General features: G+C 38.9%; 1 protein-coding gene and 1 long non-coding RNA gene across 4 annotated transcripts; one reads left to right on the forward strand and one right to left on the reverse strand.

The window, feature by feature from the left end:
- Positions 1 to 2144: 2144 nt before the first annotated feature.
- LOC114822533 (uncharacterized) lies at positions 2145 to 17209 on the reverse strand. Of its 3 annotated transcripts, none has more exons than XR_003770545.2 (5): positions 17069 to 17209; positions 16906 to 16981; positions 16548 to 16590; positions 16244 to 16283; positions 2145 to 2283 (listed from the first exon to the last, which is right to left on the reverse strand). It is a non-coding gene; the product is annotated as an uncharacterized lncRNA (long non-coding RNA). The 3 variants fall into 3 exon arrangements; XR_011578195.1 differs by lacking the exon at positions 2145 to 2283 and adding an exon at positions 4902 to 5041; XR_011578196.1 differs by lacking the exon at positions 16548 to 16590.
- A 4329-nt stretch (positions 17210 to 21538) lies between these two features.
- Positions 21539 to 22703, forward strand: LOC139193408 (secreted RxLR effector protein 161-like). The gene is made up of 4 exons (XM_070816409.1): positions 21539 to 21626; positions 21875 to 21962; positions 22064 to 22175; positions 22254 to 22703. Exons 1-4 carry the CDS (start codon positions 21539 to 21541, stop codon positions 22701 to 22703), a joined length of 738 nt encoding a protein of 245 aa, XP_070672510.1.
- Positions 22704 to 23662: the final 959 nt, after the last annotated feature.

Consider the following 23662-nt stretch of genomic DNA (forward strand, 5'->3'; position numbering starts at 1 on the left):
CTGGTATCCCTAACAATCAACAATTCCAAATCTGAGAGACGTGAATTTAGAAGGGAAAAGGGAGCCGAAAGTTGCAGTTTGTGGACCAATTGGAGGAGGAAAATCATCACTTCTATATGCTATACTTGTAGAGATGCCGTGAATTTAGAAGTGAAAAGGGAGCAGAAAGTTGCAGTTTGAGGACCAGTTGGAGGATGAAAATCATCACTTTTATATGCTAGCTATACTTGTAGAGATGCCGAAAACTCCAGGAACAGGAAGTTTAAAAAGAGATGAACTTTTTTATTAATTGTCACACCCTAAGTTTTTTCCACTAATTTCTGGCTTCCGTCCAGGTTGATGTATTTGAAACGATAGCCCACGTTTTTCAGACTTCTTGGATACAAAGCAGGACAATTTGTGAAAATATACTCTTTGGGAAGGCAACGGACAAGAATAAATATGAGAATACCATAAAAGCTTGTGCTCTGGATAAGGACATTAACAGTTTTGAGGATGGTGATCTTACAGAAATAGGCCAGAGGGGGGTTAACATGCGTGGAGGACAGAAGCATTGGATTCACTTGGCCCGAGCTGTCTATACTGATGCTGATATGTATTTCCTTGATGACCCCTTTAGCACAGTGGATGCACATACTGCCACAACTCTCTTTCATGTAAGAAAGACAAAGTCAAGGGTTTTATGAAGCATGCAAACTGGATTTGATTGAAGTCTCATTGTAGGATTGTGCCATGGATGCTCTAGCAAAGAAAACTGTAATTCTGGTGACTTTTCAAGTTGAATTTCTCTCGAAAATTGTATAATTTTGGTATGTCGTTATTAGCACTCATTCCCGTTTTATTTGTTCCGAAGTTTTAAATTGCCTTATTCATCAAGCAGTACGTGTCATTGCATATATATTTCATGTCCGGGTAATGTAGGGTTGACAAGTTACTCAATCCGGAAACTATGAAAGTCTCTTGACAGTTGGGACATCAGCTGAGAAGCTAGGGAATGCTCATCAGGATGCAGTAACAACAGTGGGTCCTTCAAATTATCAAAGCCAAGGAGGATATGTAAATGGAGATATGGTTTTGCCCGAGGATCCTTATGCGGCTTACCTCAGTGCAAATAATAGATAAGCGGATATATCAAAGGTTCAAGGGTGTGCCCGGCGTGAAACTAACAAAAGAAAAAGAGAAGGAGAATGGTGATGTTGGATCGAAACCCTTCTGGAATTATATTCTTGTTCCTAAAGGAACAATTTTTTTGTGCGTAGGTGATGTGAAAATTACTTGACACACAAATTAAACCCTATTGTTGACAATTGTAGTAAAGATGTAAGTAGGAATCGTTCTAGACCGGGGATTAACTAGATATGCTAATCAACACAAATAAGACTTAAAAACACTAAATTAGACTCTATAGACTCAAAACTGACTTAAAACACTCAAAACAGCAACAAACAATAAAAAAGACTCAATTCTAGACCTAACAAGTGATTTTGACGAAAATAAAACTTAACTTGACTCAAAATACTAAAAGAAAACAGATTATGACTCAACTAACAAGACTTAATGAATGGGAGATTGTTTTTGACGAATTTAAAAGTTAAAACAGAAACTTTGCATAAAAACTTTAATAAAACGAGTTTGGTGAATTGAAAAGGGTGAAAGGCTAGTTAGAGGGTCCTCCACACATGATATATGCATACAAACCAATTTCCAGTATTGTTTCTTTAACTATGAATGACAACACCCCAAGTTAACCGTGACAGCACAAATTAACCCTCAGACTTATAGGCTAGGGTTTGGTGCAAAGTAGTGGAGGAGAAGGATTACACAATCCTGGAGGAATAGGACTAGGAAATTCAGCACAAAGCTTCTAGAAAGGGATTAAATTCGTCAGATTTCTAGGGGGAAAAAGGATCAGGTTATTTGCATTGTTTCTGGGCTTCTAGAATCAAATATTAGGTATTCTAATGTGATAAGGAGTCCCTCTTGTAGCTGGAATTAAGGTAGGATAGGATAAGATAAGATAAGATAAGGTTAGTTTGGATGAGATAAGGTTGGATAAGGTTTTGGATAAGATAAGGTAGTTTGGATAATATCTCCTTCTTTTGAGCTGATTCCTTATCTTCAATGTCTTGAATTAATTTCTTCAACTCTTTAGCACATTCCTAGCCTCTCTTGAACTTCAAATTCATCCATTTCTTGTGCTCCATATGTAAGCTATCCATTCCAGCCCAAAACTGCTATAAAATGCTCCAAAATGCACTTTCTTGCCAACTTTGTCATTTGAACCTACAAACACACGAAAATAGCTTAAAACACTATAATAAGTAGAAACTAGCTATGAAAATGCAAGAAAACAAGCTAACTAAGTCTCATAAATATGCTCCTATCAGTAGGCATAACATCACACTGTTGTTTTAGTTCTAGGCATTCACACTACAACAAAAATGGCCACTACGCACAATAAATTGTATGTGCCCTTTGAGGCCAAAGAGCACCAACATATATGCCCATAGACCAATAGCAACAATGAACAACTATATTTGTATTTGTGCCCTCTATGGGCGTCACCTTTGCAAAAAGGGCACAATAGAATGTTTGGTGCTCAAAGAGGCAGGCACAAATGGACCACTATTTGTGCCTTGTTTATGACAACTTGTCAGATAACCTTTTCCAGACAAGTTGGCACTTCATATTGTAATTGTGCCAAATGAATTAAATATTAAAAAAAATCAAAATTTGAAACTAAAATTGAGGAAATGAAATTTTTTAATTTTCTTAAAATGAAAAGGCCTACAACACATTCCCAATCTCACATATACAATGTAATGTTACATATTTTATCTCTGATACAATAAAACTTGAAAGCACATATTTTTGGACATATGCATTTTCCCCAGCAACCCTTGCACCTCATCAGAAACCATAACAAATATAGTCGAATTCAAAACAAAATCAGTCTAAAATTACACCTAAAATGGAGTTAGTTAAAATCAATACGTAAAAGTTCCAGATATGCCATATCAAAGATTCACCTCTTTTTCCAACTTGGTGGATAATGCAATCATCTTCATGACATCCAAATGAAAGTGAAAATGAAAAAAAAAAAAAAAAAAATGAAAGGATCTATTTCCAGTCATGTTCAATGACCAAAACTTTCAATCTGCATTAAGAACTCAATAGCAGTGATACTTTGCTTTTTTGTTAAACCAAATTACAGCGAACAAAATATGCAACTAAATTGAGTGGCTAAATGATGTGAAATATTCTAACACTCAAATTAAAACCCTATAATTGTAGTATATGAAAGTAGGGATTGTTTTAGGCCGGGGATTAGAATGGCTGCTAATCAACACAAATAAGACTCCAAAACACTAAACTTGACTCTTATGACTCAAAACTGACTCAAACTACTTAAAACAGCACAAAACAAGCAAACTGACTCCAAACTAACACTAAGGATGAATTTGGACGAATTTTAACTAAACTTGACTCAAAACACTAATAAGACACCAATTGGACATATTCTAACCTAAAGACATGAAATATAAAGGGGGAGATTGATTTTGACAAATTTAAAACTTAAACTAAGTTATCTAAGACTCTAAATTACTTTGAACGAAATTGGTGATTTAAATGGGTGAATGGCTAGTTAGAGGGTCCTTCTCCACATATGACATATGCATACAAACCAATTTCTAGTTATTATTCCTTTAGACTATGAATGACAACACCCCAAGTTAACCGTGATAGCACAAATTAACCATAAGATTTTCCTTAATTCATTGAATTGGATGGAATACACATCGCAACCAAATTATCCTTATCAAGTTCCCTAACTATGAAAAGCATGATAGAAAGACATATCAAAGGTCATTAAGTTCTTTGAAGACCATAAGCATTGACGAAGCATTCGTAACTATGAAAAGCATGATACTTCTGCCTAGAATTTACTTAACACAATCATGACTAGTGACTTCCACTACTTGTGAATATAAGTTCATAACGATTAGGTGAAACTCCCTTATACTCTAGCATCAGATTCATGCATGCAAATTAAGTGTCGACTCTCAGTCTACATACATAAACAAGTTTTGATATCTTAGATAAGCAAATCACATTCAAGACTCAAGAAACAATAACTGGATGTAATCAATTCATATAAAACATATAATCATGGCTTCGAATTCACCTCCAACTATAAAGAAATTAGTTCTTCATGTTCGCAATTAAACAAAGACAATTAAATTTAAACATTGAAAACAAAGATAGAATACACCTAGAAACGCTCCAACAATCCAACGTCTTGAATGGCAAGCACGGCTCCAGGTGGCTCCTTCTTCTCCTTCCTTGCACAGCTGCGGCAGAATGGAGATTTTCTGAGTTTTTGGATGTATGGGACGAATTTGTGGTGGATGGTGTGGTGATCTGATGGTAGAGGGTGGTGGTTCTGATTTGTGGCAGAATATATGTATTTATAGGCCTAGGAAACTCGGCACAAATCCCTGAGATGAGAGGGATAAGTTTGACACAATTCTTGAAGGAAAATGACTAGGGTTTTGCACAAAGTAGTGGAGGAAAATGATTACACAATCCTAGAGAAAAATGACTAGGAAATTCGGCCAAAGCTTCTAGAATGGAATATCTGGCACATTTGTAAAAGAAAAGCAATAAAAGGTGCAGCACCAATCTAGGGCAGGTGATAAGGCTTCTAGAAAGGGGTATTTAGGTTATTTAAAGTGTAATTGATCCCCCCCCTTGAAGCTGGAATTAAGGTATGATAAGATTAAGATAGGATAGGATAAGATAAGGTTAGTTTGGATAAGATAAGGTTGGATAAGGTTTTGGATAATGTTCCTTCATTTTAGCTGATTCCTTATCTTCTTTGTCTTGATTTTATTTTCTTCATCTTTTTAGCACATTCCTAGCCTCTCTTGAACTTCAAATTCGTCCATTCTTTGTGCTCCATATGTAAGCTATCCATTCCAGCCCAAAACTGCTCTAAAATGCTCCAAAATGCACTCTCTTGCCAACATTGTCATTTGGACTTACAAACACATGAAAATAGCTTAAATCACTATAATAAACAGAAACTAACTATGAAAATGCAAGAAAACAAGCTAACTAAGTCACATAAATATGCTCCTATCACTAAACCATCATTACTAGCAAACAAGATGTACAAAACAATAAAAGTTTGGACAATCATTGTTATGACATTAATTTCTAAGAAAGATAGAAACTGATAAGAACCTTATAGGTTCTGCAATGCACAAGCTAATACAACAACAACAACAACAACAACAAAGCCTTTTCCCACTAAGTGGGGTCGGCTATATGAATCCTAGAACGCCATTGCGCTCGGTTTTGTGTCATGTCCTCCGTTAGATCCAAGTACTCAAGTCTTTTCTTAGGGTCTCTTCCAAAGTTTTCCTAGGTCTTCCTCTACCCCTTCGGCCCTGAACCTCTGTCCCGTAGTCACATTTTCGAACCGAAGCGTCAATAGGCCTTCTTTGCACATGTCCAAACCACCGGAACCGATTTTCTCTCATATTTCCTTCAATTTTGGCTACTCCTACTTTACCTCGGATATCCTCATTCCCAATCTTATCCTTTCTCGTGTGCCCATACATCCCACGAAGCATCCTCATCTCCGTTACACCCATTTTGTGTACGTGTTGATGCTTCACCGTCCAACCTTCTATGCCATACAACATCGCTGGCCTTATTGCCGTCCTATAAAATTTTCCCTTGAGCTTCCGTGGCCTACGACGATCACACAACACGCCGGATGCACTTCATCCATCCAGCTTGTATTCTATGGTTGAGATCTCTATCTAATTCTCCGTTCTCTTGCAAGATAGATCCTAGGTAGCGAAAACGGTCACTTTTTGTGATCTTCGCTAGATTGCTCCGGTCATTAGTGTGGATAAGTATATAAATGGATAGAGATAGGAAAGCAAACACAAGATGTACGTGGTTCACCCAGATTGGCTACGTCCACGGAATAGAGGAGTTCTCATTAATTGTGAAGGGTTTACATAAGTACATAGGTTCAAGCTCTCATTTAGTAAGTACAAGTGAATGATTTAGTACAAATGACATTAGGAAATATTGTGGGAGAATGATCTCGTAACCACGAAACTTCTAAGTACTGGAGTGTGGTATCGTCTTGACTTTCCTTATCTGTCTCATAGGTAGATGTGGCATCTTCTCTGGAAGTACTCTTCCTCCATCCAGGGGTGGTATCTGTAACTGGTGGAGATGCACAAGGTAATGTATCAATGTCACTTGAAGCTTACTTGTAGTTTCAGGCTTGGTCAAGCGCGATACAAACCATGTAGTAGGAGTCCCCCAAGTCGCCGAGCTAGGGGATCTGCTGACAGAGGTGACAGACAAGGTAAGCAATCAGAGCTCCAGCTGATTGTTCACATTCTCCCTATCTTGCAGGCAGCATGAAGGATAAAGAGAAGAAAAATGAGAAGAGATGATATGGGATACTTTTGCTTTTGAAGAAGTAACTTTCCACAGGCTTATTCTTGAACTGGGCTGGAGGGTTTTCTGGTTTCCTCCAGAGATAAGGCCGACTGAAGAATTTGAGGGTCAAAACAAGTCCATCAAATCTAGAGTACGTTCGACCCTGCTGATATGGGATACTTTTGCTTTTGACAGAGTAATGGATGTATCGGCACGTGTGCTGTTACGCTTGTCTCCACATGCTTCCTTGTATCCTTCTCACTTGCCCTATCTGTTCCTCAGGCAGATGCGGGATCTTCCCTGGAAGCATAAGATGTTGAAGATGAGTACTTGAGAGCAATGCCAGGTAAGTAATCAGGTAAGGAGTTCCAGGCAGTCAGTTCCTGGCTGGAAGCTTGATTCCAAGTGCTAACTGATTGCTCTCTTTCTCCTTGTCTTGCAGGTAAGAACAAGGCCAAAGGAAAAGACAGGGAAAAAGCATGATATGGGATACTCTTGCTTTTAACCCTGATGATATGAGATATTCTTGCTCTAGTATAGCTTGTTTACAGAGGTATTATCGGGGGGAAAGAAAGCTGAATATTTCGAAAGGCTTCGTTGGGAGTGCCCTCTCAGATAAGAGGAAGGGTTGAGCATTTTTGCAGGTCTGCCTGTCTGTTGGGGATGGAGGTCGACATATATAGGAGTCTCCCTAACATCAAGTAATAATGCTATTCCTTTACCCTGCTTGGTCATAGCACGGTAGTGGGAGCTGCCAGCTTCACAAGTTTTAACTCTGTCAGAGCACTTTGAAAAAGTGGTCTGTGGTATCTGGAAAGCTGATGTTGCGTGTGAAGATTACAGACAAGCTTTATCCAAGGAGATCCAGCTCTTGAAGTTGGGAAAGTGGTGCCTCTTCGGTTTTCGAACAAGCAATCCTGTCGGGGATCTGGCTCTCGAGATTCGGAGAACGATGCCTCTTCGATTTTTGAGAAAGCAATCCTACTGGGGGTCTGGCTCTCGAGATTCGGAGAGCGGTGTCTTCGATTTTTGAGAAAGTAATTATGTTGGGAGTCTGGCTCTCAAGATTCGGAGGGCGGTGCCTCTTCGATTTTGGAGCAAGCAATCTTGTTGGGAGTGTTTTCTCGAATGTGAGTAAAGGTTGGGCATGTTTGCTAGTCTACCTTGCCACGAAGCACAGAGGTTGACACACAGGGACTTTCCAATTATCCAGTAGTGGTACTGTTCCTTTACCCTCTCTTCGATTTTTGAGAAAGTAATCATGTTAGGAGTCTGGCTCTCGAGATTCGGAGGGCGGTGCCTCTTCGATTTTGGAGCAAGCAATCTTGTTGGGAGTGTTTTCTCGAATGTGAGTAAAGGTTGGGCATGTTTGCTAGTATACCTTGCCACGAAGCACAGAGGTTGACACACAGGGACTTTCCAATTATCCAGCCGTGGTACTGTTCCTTTACCCTCTCTTCGATTTTTGAGAAAGTAATCATGTTGGGAGTCTGGCTCTCGAGATTCGGAGGGCGGTGCCTCTTCGATTTTGGAGCAAGCAATCTTGTTGGGAGTGTTTTCTCGAATGTGAGTAAAGGTTGGGCATGTTTGCTAGTCTACCTTGCCACGAAGCACAAAGATTGACACACCGGGACTTTCCAATTATCCAGCAGTGGTACTGTTCCTTTACCCTTGTGGGTAATAATATGGTAGCTAGACCTTCAAAATTTATGTGTCTAAACTCTGTTAGTGTTGTTTCTTTGCTAATCTTTTACCCTTCTTGGTCAGAGCGATGTAGTGGGAGCTACAAGCTTCACGTGTCTCAACTTTGTCAGAGAACTTTGGCAAAGTTATATGTGGTACCCATGAGCTACTGTTGCGTGTGGGAAGTGGGTGATTGAACAGTACGATTCATGTGCTTTCTACTTCGCCAGAAATCTTCGACAGAATGCCCATAATTTCCGCAAAGCTGAGTGCGTGTGACAGGTGCTGACAGGGCTGGAAAAGTAGGTGCCTCTTCGATTTCTGAGATCGGCCCTCGTGGTCTCTGAGCAGCCCAGCTTTTGAGAAAGCAAGCCTCTTCGATTTCTGAGATCGGCCTTCGTGGTCTTTGAGCAGCCCAACTTTTGAGAAAGCACACGCCTCTTCGATTTCTGAGCAGACGCCTCTTCGCTTTCTGAAGCTTCATCGAGTGCAGATTTTTATAGGGGCTGACATTAAGTTCCAAAGCACACTTGAATATCCACCAGTAGAAGCTCCATTCTTGCACTTCTAAGATCTTTGTTTGTCCGACCTCTTCTCTCTTCAACACCTTTGAAAATGTCTGGCCTCTCCGACCGTCGTTTTGACTTGAACCTTGTTGAAGAGGCAGCCCCGCCTTCTCCAGACAACATATGGCGCCCATCCTTCGTCTCCCCTACTGGTCCTCTTACAGTTGGGGATTCCGTGATGAAGAATGATATGACCGCTGCAGTAGTGGCCAGGAACCTTCTCATTCCCAAAGATAACAGACTACTTTCCAAACGGTCTGATGAGTTGGCTGTTAAGGATTCTCTGGCTCTTAGTGTTCAGTGTGCAGGTTCTGTGTCTAATATGGCCCAACGCCTATTTGCTCGAACCCGCCAAGTTGAATCATTGGCGGCTGAAGTGATGAGTCTCAAACAGGAGATTAGAGGGCTCAAGCATGAGAATAAACAGTTGCACCGGCTCGCACATGACTATGCTACAAACATGAAGAGGAAGCTTGACCAGATGAAGGAATCTGATGGTCAGGTTTTACTTGATCATCAGATATTTGTGGGTTTGTTCCAAAGGCATTTATTGCCTTCGTCTTCTGGGGCTGTACCGCTTAATGAAGCTCCCAATGATCAACCTCTGATGCCTCCTCCTTCTAGGGTTCTGTCCAGTACTGAGGCTCCGAATGATCCCCCTCCGGTGCCTTCTCTTTCTGGGGCTCTACCGACTGCTGAGACTTCTCTTAAGCAACCTTTGTGAAGGCTCCCTCTTGTTTGTTTATTTTGACTCAAGTATATGTACATATTTGTAACTTATCGGGGATATCAATAAATAAGCTTTCCTTCATTTCAACGTATTGTGTTAAATACACCAAAGCCTTCTTCGCTAAGTTCTTTGAATTTTCTTTTGTTGAAGCTTGTATGTTGAAGCTTTGTGAGTGGAGCATGTAGGTTGAGGTAGTGTTCCCTTAATTTCCCGAGTGAGGAAAACTTCTCGGTTGGAGACTTGGAAAATCCAAGTCACTGAGTGAAATCGGCTATATGAATCTTAGAACGCCATTGTGTTCTGTCTTGTGTCATGTCCTCCGTTAGATCCAAGTACTCTAAGTCTTTTCTTAGGGTCTCTTCCAAAGTTTTCCTAGGTCTTCCTCTACCCCTTCGGCCCTGAACCTCTGTCCCATAGTCGCATCTTCTAATCGGAGCGTCAGTAGGCCTTCTTTGCACATGTCCAAACCACCGTAACCGATTTTCTCTCATTTTTCCTTCAATTTCGGCTACTCCTACTTTACCCCGGATATCCTCATTCCTAATCTTATCCTTTCTCGTGTGCCCACACATCCAACGAAGCATCCTCATCTCCGCTACACCCATTTTGTGTACGTGTTGATGCTTCACCGCCCAACACTCTGTGCCATACAGCATCGCCGGCCTTATTGCCGTCCTATAAAATTTTCCCTTGAGCTTCAGTGGCATACGGCGGTCACACAACACGCCGGATGCACTCTTCCGCTTCATCCATCCAGCTTGTATTCTATGGTTGAGATCTCCATCTAATTCTCCGTTCTTTTGCAAGATAGATCCTAGGTAACGAAAACGGTCGCTTTTTGGTATTTCTTGATCTCCGATCCTCACCCCTAACTCGTTTTGGCCTCCATTTGCACTGAACTTGCACTCCATATATTCTGTCTTTGATCGGCTTAGGCGAAGACCTTTAGATTCCAACACTTCTCTCCAAAGGTTAAGCTTTGCATTTACCCCTTCCTGAGTTTCATCTATCAACACTATATCGTCTGCGAAAAGCATACACCAAGGAATATCATCTTGAATATGTCCTGTTAACTCATCCATTACCAACGCAAAAAGGTAAGGACTTAAGGATGAGCCTTGATGTAATCCTACAGTTATGGGGAAGCTTTCGGTTTGTCCTTCATGAGTTCTTACGGCAGTCTTTGCTCTTTCATACATATCCTGTATAGCTTGGATATATGCTACTCGTACTCATTTCTTCTCTAAAATCCTCCAAAGAATGTCTCTTGGGACCCTATCATACGCTTTTTCCAAATCTATAAAGACCATGTGTAAATATTTTTTCCCATCTCTATATCTTTCCATCAATCTTCGTAAGAGATAGATTGCCTCCATGGTTGAGCGCCCTGGCATGAACCCGAATTGGTTGTCCGAAACCCGTGTCTCTTGCCTCAATCTATGCTCAATGACTCTCTCCCAGAGCTTCATTGTATGACTCATTAGCTTAATACCCCTATAGTTCATGCAATTTTGTACATCGCCCTTATTCTTGTAGATAGGCACCAAAGTGCTCGTTCGCCACTCATTTGGCATCTTCTTCGTTTTCAAAATCCTATTGAAAAGGTCAGTGAGCCATGTTATACCTGTCTCTCCCAAAACTTTCCACACTTCGATTGGTATATCGTCTGGGCCTACTGCTTTTCTATACTTCATCTTCTTCAAAGCTACAACCACTTCTTCCTTCCGGATTCTACGATAAAAAGAGTAGTTTCGACACTCTTCTGAGTTACTCAACTCCCCTAAAGAAGCACTCCTTTCATGTCCTTCATTGAAAAGATTATGAAAATAACCTTTCCATCTGTCTTTAAAGGAGGAGGGGGAGGGCGTCAGGTAGTCGACAGCCGGCACTCCATGATCACGTCGAATCCTTATGAAAATGCACAAGCTAATAAATAAGTATTTTGAAATCTAATTTTCAGCTTTAGTGAAGTCTTTCATGTTTCCATACAGAAAGATAAGATTCATGGAGCTGTTTAGTTTCTTAAGACTGCAGGTTTCCTCATTGTTCAGCCTCTCCTAAGAGCAACCTAAACATTTAACTACAGCTAAAAACTTGCAACAAAACCCTCAAGTGGGTACTTGTAGGCTGTACCAATGTAATAAATATGCGACTTAGCTTGTTTTCTTGCATTTTCATAACTAGTTTCTACTTATTAGAGTGTTTTAAGCTATTTTCGTGTGTTTGTAGGTCCAAATGACAAAGTTGGCAAGAAAGTGCAATTTGGAGCATTTTGGAGCAGTTTTGGGCCAAGATTGGATAGCATATGAATGGAGCAAGGTGGATAGACGTTTTTTAAGTTCAAGAGGCTAGGAATATGTTGAAGAGATGAACAAAATAAATTCAAGACAAAGAAGATAAGGAATCATCTAAAAGGAATGAACATTATCCAAAACCTTATCCAAACCAACCTTATCTTATCCAAACTAATCTTATCTTATCCTATCCTAATCTTATCCTACCTTAATTCTAGCTGTAAGGGGGACTTATTTTCATATTAGGATACCTACAAATCAGGTTTCTAGAAGCCAAACCTTATCCCTAAAAGTGTGCCGCCCCTAGCCCTTCTAGAAGCTATATTTCCTGCTGCAAGGACTACTCATTTTCCTCACTAGAATCTGATTAGAAGTGTCCTTGTTCCTTGCTAATTTGGAGTCTTAATTCCTCTCCTTTTTAGCCTTAGCCGTGCATTCCCTTCTCCCTATAAATACATAGTGCCACAGCACTCACAACTCACCCATCTTTCACCACAAATTTGCACCATACACCTATCATACACAGAAAATCCCTCTTGTGCTGCAACTTTGCAAGGAGAAAGGAGAGAAGACCCTTTGACGTGCCCTACCATTCAACCTTGGATTGCTGGAGCGTTCTTAGGTGTATTCTATCTTTTATTTTCAATGTTTAATTTAAGTTATCTTTGTTTAAGTGCGAACATGAGGAACTAAACTCGTTTTGGCTAGAGCAGAATTCGAAGCCATGAACATATATTGTATATGAATTGATTACTTTCAGTTATGATTTCATGAATCATGAATGCAATTTGCTTAACTGTTTGATTCAAAACTTATTCTTGTATGTTGATGAAGGAGACCTACTTAGTTTGCATGCTTGGACTTGATGCTAAAATATAAGGGAATTTCACCTAATAGTTATGAACTTATATTTACAAGTAGTGGAGGTCACTGGTCATGATCGTGTTAATTGAATTCCTGGCAGGAGTATCATGTTGTTCATAGTTACGAATGCCTTGTCAATGCTTATGATTTTCATAGAACTTAATGATCCTTGGCAATTCAATGAACTTACGAAAATCTAAGTGTTAATTAGTACTGTTCACGATTAATCTGGGGCGTTGTCATTTATGGTTTATAGGAAGAATAATTGGAAATCGATTTGTATGCATATGTGTCATGTATGGAGAAGGACGTTCTAGCTAGCCATTCACCTCTTAAAAACATCCAATTTCGTATTAGCTTAAGTTTGTGTCTGCAAGTACTTAGTTTAAGTTTTAAATTCGTCAAAAAAACCAACCCCCCCGTTTCTATTTCGTGTTTTTAGGTTAGAATCTGTCCAATTGGTGTCTTTTCATTGTTTTGAGTCTTTCTAGTTTAGAATTTGTTCAAAGTCATCTTTAGTGTTAGTTTGGAGTCAGTTTGCTTGTTTTGTGCTGTTTTGAGTAGTTTGAGTCAGTTTTGAGTCATAAGAGTTTAGTTTAGTGTTTTTAAGCCTAGTTAAGTGTAATAGAGTCTAATTTGAGTAGATTGGCAGTCCTTCCTAATCCCCGGCCTAGAACGATCCCTACTTATCCATACTGCAATTATCAAAAAGAGGGTTTAATTTGTGTGCTAGTTTATACCACATCAAATATATAGTCCATCCCTCTAAAATCCTTCCCCACTATTAGTTGTGTATAAACAGTTAAGAAGCTACAACATAACAATAGCATATGTTCATTTCTAACAATAAAATCATCCAGTAAGAAACATACTCCTTATTAGACATCGTAGTGTTTTAAGGAGTGAAAACTCAAATCCGATCTTCACACTTCTGCATGCACTTTTATTATCAACATAACATGACCATCAAGAAGTTAAATGAAGATAACAAATTAAATTTATATTCATTTCCTAATAATGAAACATGTAACCAACATACTTCATAAGTGATGTTTATTTGCCCCAATTGTCAAAACCACCGCTCTCTTGCAAGGCATATGATAGGAGCATATTTATGCGCCTTATTTAGTTAGTTCTTATGCATTTATGTTGTGTTTTCTTAGTTAAATTAGTCTTTTAAGCTATTTTCATGTGTTTTCAGGTTTTAGAGACAAAGTGAGCAAAAGGAAGCAATTTGGAGCATTTTGGAGCAAAATTGGGCTAGAATGGAGTTCATGCATATGTAGCACAAGGGATGGACGAATTTGAAGGATTGATGAAGCTAGGAATGTGTTTTGAAGTTGAAGAATTGAAGATACAAAGTTTCCTAGTTGAAGTAGGAAAGGGCTTAAATGAAGGATTCCTAAATAAAAAAGGATTCCTAATCAATGTAGGAGTCCTAATTGAAGATGGATTCCTAGACACATGAAGTTTCCTACTCAAGCAAGGTTTCCTATGTGAAGAAGAAGAGTTAAAGTCAAAGAATCAGCTCAAGAGAAGGAATCTTATCCAAAACCTCATCCATAACCTTATCTTAGCTTATCTTATCCAAACAAACCTTATCCTATCCTATCTTATCCTAATCCTAAACTATCCACATTTCAGCCACTTAGGAGGGTTTCTAACTAGATTAGGACACATTAAAATTGGTTTTTAGAAGCCCTTATCCACTCCTACAAATGTGCCATACCTTATCCCTTGTTTTTCTAGAAATCAGCCACAAAACAACCTTTCTAGAAGACCTTATCCCTTGTCCTACAAAAGTGACGTCCCAAACCTTTCTAGAACTTCTAGAAACCTGATTATTCCTTTCCCCCTTGGTCTCTAAAAGCCTTAGCCTTTTCCTTCAAGGATTGTGTGTTATTATCCTATACAAATTAGGCCTTTAAATCCTTTTCCTTTGCTACATAGGGGCTGCGAATTTCAGCCTATAAATACCATCTTTTGCTGCACCATTTAGTCACCATCCTCTACCATATTTTCACTACACCATTCACCCAAACATACCTTGTGTGCTGTGAGTTTGCAAGGAGAAGAAGGAAGACAACTTGGAGCCGTGCATGCCATTCAAGGAGCTTGGATTGTGGAGCGTTTCTAGGTGTTTTCTATCTTTGTTTTAATGTTTAAATTTATTTATCTTTGTTTATTTGCGAGTATGAGGAACTAAACCCCCCTTGGCTAGGGGGGGATTCGAAACCATGTTTATGCTTGCTATATGATTTGATTACTTCTAATTGCGTTTCATAAGTTGTGATTTCAATTTGCTTATCGATGTGAATTAAAACTTATTCTTGTATGTTGATTGAGGGTCGACACTTAGTTTGCATGCATGAATTTGATGCTAGGATATAAGGGAATTTCACCTAATCGTTATGAACTTATATTCACAAGTAGTAAAGGTTGTTGATCACAATCGTGTTAAGTAAATTCTTGGCATAAGTTTCATGCAATCATAGTAACAAGTGCTTCGTCAATGCTTATGGTTTTCATAGAACTTAATGATTCTTGCTTGTATCTCTATTATGCAATCATGTAGGGGACTTGTGGGGAATGCTTTGGGTTGTCGTATGCAATCATCCAATTCAATAACATTAGGAAAATCTGAAGGTTAATTTAAGCGGACCTAATTAACTTGGGGCGTTGGGAATTCATGGTTTATTGAAAAGCAATTAGAGATCGTTTTATATGCACGTGTGACATGTGTGGAGATGAACCCCTTAGCTAGCCTTCCATCCATCCATTTAAACCAAATTCGTTTTAGAGTCTTTTCAATTTACAAAGTTTTGTTTTGTTTTCAAAATTCGTCCAAAATCAATCCCCCTTTAGTTTTAAGTGTCATATTAGTTAGAAACCCATTTAGTTTGTGTTTTTAGGTGTCTTGAGTCAAGTTTAAACCAATTTTCGTCCAAATTCTTCCCTAGTGTCCAAAACTGCCCAGAAAGTGGTTTTAAGGCAGTTTTGAGTGTTTATTTGCTGTTTTGAGTCTTTTGGTTTGTTTTAGTGTTTTAAAGTTTAGTTTTACATTCTTTGAGTCTAGTTAGTGTTTTAAACTTGTTTTTACGTTTTTGAGTCAAGTCCAAGTGATTTTGCAATCCCTCCTAATCCCCGGCCTAGAACGATCCCTACTTACATACTTGCTACAATTGATAAAAAGAGGGTTAATTTGAGTGTCAACATAATTTTCACATCAGCATCAAAGAAGAAACCTCTTTTCATTGAAAGCGAAAACAATTAGGATTAAAAAGAAGAAATTGATGGGCATGGTAACAGTACAAGAAATCAATCCAATGCAATGAGACAAATCCGACAAAATTCACACCGAATGCCACATGAATTTTAGTTATTGAAATTTTAAGAAAGACTAAAAATTCATCATAATGAAAATCTGCTTATCAATGAGAGTGCACAACATTGTAACATTAGATTCAGAAAATGGTTTTGATTGGTTTTGATAGGAAGCATTGTAAGTTAATCCCAAACATTTAATTCATGCTTCCAAAATTAACAACTTCTACAACTGCAAGAGAAAACCTACTTAAATATCTTAAATGCCAAAACCAAAAACTGTCCTTATCTGGTGGAAGATAAGATCCTACCATCTTCTCTATATTCTCCACCACAGTCGCATTCCTGTGTCTGCATAACCAAACATATAAAAACAAGGCAATCAACTTTCCATCCAAGAAAACAATTCAACATTGTTATGACATTATCTTTCCGTTTGCTCCACAAACAAACTAATCTGGATGATATATGCAGCATTTGGACCTCTCATTGCCAAAGTCATGAGTAGTATAAAAAATGAAAACCATCGATTTAATTCATTAAATTTGATCAACAAATGAAACACACAAATGTAGAACTACAAAAATTGATAGAGCAAGAGAGATAGGGAGGTACATGAAAATTCTGTACGATAGGAGCGAGTCTCCAAGTGAGTAAACTGTGACATGCATACAGAAAATAAACAATAAATAATAACTCATATATGAAAATATATAAACTCAAGCCGCAAAAAGAACACTAATTCAGATCCGGTGCGGTTTGAAAAAACCCAAATCTGGTACACATACAATCTCTTCTAACCAATTCCTCCATACAATTGTATCTACTTAAATTCCAGGCAAAAAGTTCAAATCTTCCGATATAAACTCACCACCCTTCAAATAATTCACATAAAAACACACAAAAAACATGCCAAGCTATTAGAAATCGAAAGAGGGCTACGTTTAGGGTTAGGGTTTCTCAGGGTTCTTACCTAAATCCAAGAATTTGAACCACTTTCTTACAGTTTAGCTTGAATTCAATCTCCCAAACAAAATCACTAACCAAATCTTCAACATGCCAAGTTAAAACCGAATTAGTCCTGAATCTCAAGAATTTTTCAAATCTAAAAGTTAAAATTGAAGAAACCCACTTACATAGATAGGAAGCTCACTATGAGAGGATCACTTCTCTCTATTGGGTCGAGATCTAGTTTTGGCCGAAACTTGGCCGGCGAGTCCGGTTTGGTCGTTTTAAAGAGAATAGAGAGGGTAGAGACATAACTAAAAATAAGGAAATATGAAAGAGATAAATATGAAAGATGCGTGTGGGTTAAGGGGAGATGGAGAGAGAAAGAGATAGAGTTGGATAGATGTGGGCGGGCGGGGAGAGAGAGTGGGGATAAATATGAAGGGTGTCAGTGGGTTAAGCGGGGGGAGAGAAAGTTGGATAGAAGTGGGTGGGTTAAGCGGAAAAGAGAGTGTTGAATGGATGTGGGCTACAAGTTTTTGAAAATAATAATAAAGAACAAAGAATTGTGTCTTTAGAAGTAAACTATGGGCACAAATAATATATTAGAGTCCATTTTTTCAATAAAGTTGTCAGATAATGTATTTGTGCCTATTTTTTCTTACAATGGGCACAATCCATGGTGCCCTCTATGGAATGAGAACTGTTTCAGTCTTTTGGTGGTCAAGCGGACACAAAATTCTCAGTTGTGTCCTTTGTTTTGTACCCAAAGCTCATTTTTGTTGTAGTGTCATTGCCTAAAATAACCAACGACATGCTTTTCGGTATTTATACTACAATCTCAGCACTAAACCGCTGCAACTTACTGGTTGGCTCTAGGCATTCAAATGCCTAAAATAACCAATGACATGGTTATCGATGTTTATAAGCAATTTCAACACTAGGTGATGTGTTTGAAACTTTGTATATCTACGGACATGCTTTCCAACCCATATAGGTTTGAAAGCTTGTAGAGCATTTTACTCTGGTTTCACAGATGTTATTTTAAGGCCCTGATGTTGTTCTTTAACTCAGCCCCCGTTAGGAGGATTTTAACACGAGTAAGTATAGCCAGTCTTTAACAACACCCTATAAATGTACTCTTCATGTTCTCTATAAATGTATTTCAATTTACTTATTTCCAAACTTGTTCAATATTTCTACTTTTTTAGGCTTCATCAGATCTAAGCATTTTGGATTTCGACTTACCCTTATGCATTATCTTTACTGTATCCGCTGTCATTGAACTGCTGACAACGTTTGGAATTATGGCTTCTTAGTTTTGGCACCAACAAATAAATATCTCTTGAACGAAAAGCCACAGCAAGGGAAACTTGCAGCCACCCTAGTTTTTAGTAGCAGTAAGTCTTATCGCTGCTCCTTCCTACGAGCATCATACTGCCTGCAGCAACATGCTGCCATTCCTGTAGCAACATGCTGCTGCTTCTACAAACTTGGGTTTTTAGGTGACTTTTTTATGTAAATCTCCTTAAATCAAGGAGTGCCTTCTAATTAGTCAAAATCCATTTGTTTAGTCCTTAAATCAAGGAGAAGGTGGCGTGTCCCTTCTCCCTTGTGTTTGGTTTGCTGCTTTATATTGTGCTCTTGCTGTAAACACACATCATTATTGAAAATATATCAAAACTCATTTCTCCACATGGTATCAGAGCAGTGTCCTTGTTAGACTTGACTCTGCAACCTTTTACCGTGATTTTCCACTCTTTTCAGTCAACAATATGGCATAAGAAAATTTAGTTCTCTTGCCTCATCGGCTACAAATTTCTCTAAGGTTGATATCAACCCAAATCAAAGACTCAGTTCAGTTTTGTTAAATGAGTTTAATTATCTTCCTTGGTTAAGGGCAATTACTTTGGCTCTCGGTGGAAAGGCCAAGCTCGGCTTCATCAATGGAGTCATTCAAGCATCAGAAATTTCGGCTCCAAATTATGAAGCATGGCTGTGCAACGATCAGTTAGTTATGTCATGGTTGCTAAATTCTATGGAGAGGAAAATTGCTGAAATTTTCAACTATTCTAATTCCTCACAACATTTATAGGACCAAGTGAAGGAAATGTATAGCAATCAAAACAACTCGGCCCGTGTCTTTCAACTCAAGAGAGACGTTGCAGCTCTTCAACAAGAAAGCAAGTCATTCGTGCAACATCTTGGCAACCTTACCACTATGTGGAATGAGCTAGATGTCTATCAACCTCACACCACAGATGCGACCGTGTTGTTAAAAAGAGCTGAGGAGGACAAAAATTTTCAACTAGTAGCAAGCTTAAGCTCGGAGTATGAAGACTTGAGAAGTCACATTTTGATGACTTCAGAGCTTTCGTCTTTCTCGAGCTTGTGTGCCATCATTCAACGTGAAGTGGTCAGAAGACAGGTCATGGGATTGGACACCAAAGTTGTCGCGCGAGAATCTTGAGAGTATGCCTCGAATTACCAGTCACCTGAGGTGAAGGTTTACAAAGGTAAGCGCCCCGACTTGAAGTGTGATCATTGTCTTGGAATTGGCTATCGTGGGATTGGTCACACCAAGGATCGGTGTTGGATACTTCATCCCAAGCTGAAACCAAAGTTCAACAAGGACATCAAGGGACCATACAAGGTTGCTGCTAGTTCACCATACAAAGTCAGTCATATGGCAAGCCTCGTAGAGTCTACTTCAAATCATGTTGCTACTGATGGGCTGTTGGATTTTACTTCAAGTCCTGTTGCTCTAATATATGAATTTGCTTCATTTTTTCAACACAAGAAAGGGAATGGAAAGGTTGAAGAGGTAGCGGTAACTAAATCCGAGAAGCATTTTGTGATGCTTGGCAAGTTTGCGGGGTTTTTAGCAAAGGCTGAAGGTGTACCACATGAAGTTGTCCCATGTATTTTCCATGCTTTTTCTACTGCTCTAAATAATAGTTGTGTGCATGATTATTGGATCATTGATTCAGGTGCCACTGATCACATGACAAACCAAAGAACAAACTTGCATGAATTTCAAAATATGTCATCTCAAGTGTCTGTTGCTAATCGAAAATGAGTCTTCATTATGGGTAGAGGAAAAATTAGGTTAATTTCGAACCAAGTTGAGTCCACTACCCTATATGTCCCTGCCTTCCCTTTTCAACTTCTTTCCATTGGAAAAATTACCAAAACCTTAAACTGTCTTGCAATTTTCTCACCAAAAAATGTGATTTTTTAGGACCTAGTCACCGGGAAGACGATTGGTGAAGGTTTCTTTCTCAATGGTCTCTACTATTGTGACATTTGTTGAAATGTCACAATATTATTTGACACTTGTAATTTCTCCAAATTCTCTAGACTACCTTTTAATTCTTCCTTGTCTGGAGCTAGTGAGCTTTTTGAAATTGTACACTCGGACATTTGGGTCAAATAATATTGTGACATTTGTTGATGATTTCACAAGAATCACTTGGCTATATCTCTTGAAATTCAAAAGTGAAGTGTTTACTATGTTCAAAGACCTTTACAACCTTGTTACTACTCATTTTGAGTCCAACCTTAAAACATTAAGATCGGATAATGGCACCGAATACATGTCTAACAACATGACACAATATTTGAGCATGCATGGCATATTTCATCAAACAAGTTATGTTAGGACACCCCAACAAAATGGGGTGGTTGAGAGGAAAAATAGAGACCTCTTAGATAAGACACGTTCTCTGATGCTTCACATGAACATTCCTAAGAAGTTTTGGTCACAAGGCGTGCTCACTGCCACATATCTGATAAATAGGCTTCCATGTCGAATTTTGGTATTTAAATCACCCTATAAAGTTCTTAAAAATCGGCCCATAGATTTGTCACATTTAAAACTGTTTGGATGTACATGTTTTGTGCATGTTCAAGCATCTCATCATGATAAGTTGGATCCCCGATATATTAAGTGTGTGTTTTTGGGCCACTCTTCAACTCATAAAGGGTATAAATGCTTTAATCCTGTTACTAACAAGATTGTGGTGTCTCAAGATGTAAAATTTGAGGAGTCCATTCCTTATTTTCACAAAGGAACCGCATATTCAAGTAAGGGGGAGACTTGGGAGGATTTGATTTCGCTGCCTAATTCTAGTGTGGATATTAACTTGGACTATCTTCAAGTTGATGTCGCTCATGCTCCTGTTTCCGATGCCTCTCATTCTCCTGATTCTTCAAGTCCCTGCCATGTGCCACAATCCCATAACGTGGCCATAACAACATCTCCCAGCCATTAAGAGGTTGACCCACTTCCAGTTAGAAGAAATCCTCCAAGAGCACGCCAACCTCCACCCAAACTGCTGGATTATGTTACCTATGCAGGACGACATCCAATCACTCTTGCATATCATCGCTATTCACCTTCCCATGCAGCTTTTCTCAATGCTATCTCAAACCACCATGGACCCAGTAAGTTTCAGGAAGCCAACCTTCATAACAAATGGAGACAAGCCATGGATAAAGAATTGCGAACCCTTAACGACAACCACACTTGGAGTATTGTCCACTTCCTTTATGGCAAGAAAGTCGTGGGTAATAAGTGGGTCTACAGGCTCAAATTCCATTCTGATGGCTCTATTAAGTATTATAAAGCACAATTGGTGGCTTGGGGCTTTACTTAAATGTATGGGGTGGACAACAAGGAAACGTTTGCGTTTGTGGCCAAGATGAGTACAGTTCAGGTTCTTCTTTCTGTGGCAGTCAACCAAGGTTGGTTCTTATTCCAAATGGACCTGAAAAACACATTCTTGCATGGGGAACTTAAAGAAGAAGTATATATGCAAAACCTCCTAGACATCCTCAAGCCTCCCAAAATGGCCTCGTTTGTAAACTCCACAAAGCCATTTATGGGTTAAATTGAGCTTGGTTTTGAGCATGGTGCGCTAAGTTAAGCTTGGTTTTGGAAGAGGTAGGATTTTCCAGGAGTAATGCAGATTCATCTTTGTTTATTCTCATAGGTTCATTGGGTAAATTGGTGGTGATAATTTACGTCGATGATCTTATCATAACTGGCGACAATATGGACGAGATTGTGTCCTTCAAACGGTCTTTTCATTAGAAGTTTGCTATCAAAGATATTGGTAAACTAAACTACTTTCTTGGCATTGAGACGGAACTTCCCATAATGGACTGTTTTTGAACCAAAGAAAGTACGTGTTGGATCTTCTTCAAGAGGTCGGCATGCTTGATTGTAAACCAATCATTACTCCCTTGGATTGCAAGCTCAAGTTGGACACGGCTGGGGAACTTCTCACTCACGTAAGTTACTATCAATGATTTGTTGGTAAACTCATTTATCTTACTAATATTACTTATAACGTGAGTCTTGTTAACCAGTTTATGCATGCTCCCACTGTTACACATCTTCATGTTGTTAAGAAGATATTACGGTATCTCAAAGGGTCCATTAGGCGTGGTATTCTCATGAGAAATAATGGTTCAACCCAAATACAAGGCTATACAGACGCAGATTGGGCGGGCAATGCTCTCGATCGAAAGTCAACCACGGGTTATTGTACTTTCCTGGTTGGTAATTTGGTCACTTGGAAAAGCAAAAAGCAAAATGTCATTGCTCGCTCTAGTGCTAAGGCAGAATATCGGGCAATGGCTTCCACTGCGTGTGAACTTATATGGCTCAAGAGTCTTCTTTTTGATTTGGGGTTCCCTAGCAATGCAACGATGCCCCTTATGTGCGACAACCAAGCTGCGATGCACATTGCATCCTATCCGGTCTTCCATAAACATACCAAGCATATTGAGGTGGATTGCCATTATGTGCGAGCTTAGGTTCAGTCCAAAGTTATTCAAACTCTCTTTACTTGTAGCCATGATCAATTGGCTGATTTGTTTACTAAGGCATTGCCAGCTACACATTTTCAGCACCTTCTTGGCAAGCTTGGCTCCATTAATCTTATGGATGCAGCTTGAATAGGAGTATTGAACGAAAAGCCACAGCAAGGGAAACCTGTAGCCACCCTAGTTTTCAGTAGTGGCAAGTCTTATCGCTGCTCCTTTATGTAGTCTTTCTGCGAGCATCATACTGCCTACAGCAACATGTTGCCATTCCTTTAGCAACATGCTACTGCTCCTAGAAACTAGGGTTTTTAGGTGACTTTTTGATGTAAATCTCCTTAAATCAAGGAGTGCCTTGTAATTAGTCAAAATCCATTTGTTTAGTCCTTAAATCAAGGAAAAGGTGGTGTGTCCCTTCTCCTTTGTGTTTTGTTTACTGCTTTATATTGTGCTCTTATTGTAAACACACATCATTATTGGAAATATATCAAAACTCATTTTTCCACAATATCAGATGCTGACCTCATAGAAAACTTATATCATTCGGTTTCGAGTCTTACTAATGAACAAACAGTACATACCAAGATAATTTTAGGTAAAGTGAGAACTAAAATGATTACTACAACTGAACTTTACGGGCCAGAAATTAATAATTTCACGATTGGGAGTGAATATTCCATTGGTGAAATTTGGACATTAAACTCTCATATTTCTCACAAAACATGCAATCTAAACAAATTATATTGCCTTGTGAATGGATTTAAGCTCCTTGTGTGCAGCTTCTGATTTTGGTACTTTAAGTGACCCCGGCGTGAATCTTTCCCGGAGTTGAACAATACTTTTTTGTGTGTGCAAATTATAATAGGAAGGAATGGTATAATGATTACCGGTACAGAATAAACAACATGTCGAGAACAATATTTTAATGTTACATGCGTAAGGTTATGGGTTGA

The sequence above is a fragment of the Malus domestica genome, chromosome 17 (assembly GCF_042453785.1).
Source record: "Malus domestica chromosome 17, GDT2T_hap1".
NCBI classification, from domain to species: domain Eukaryota; kingdom Viridiplantae; phylum Streptophyta; class Magnoliopsida; order Rosales; family Rosaceae; genus Malus; species Malus domestica.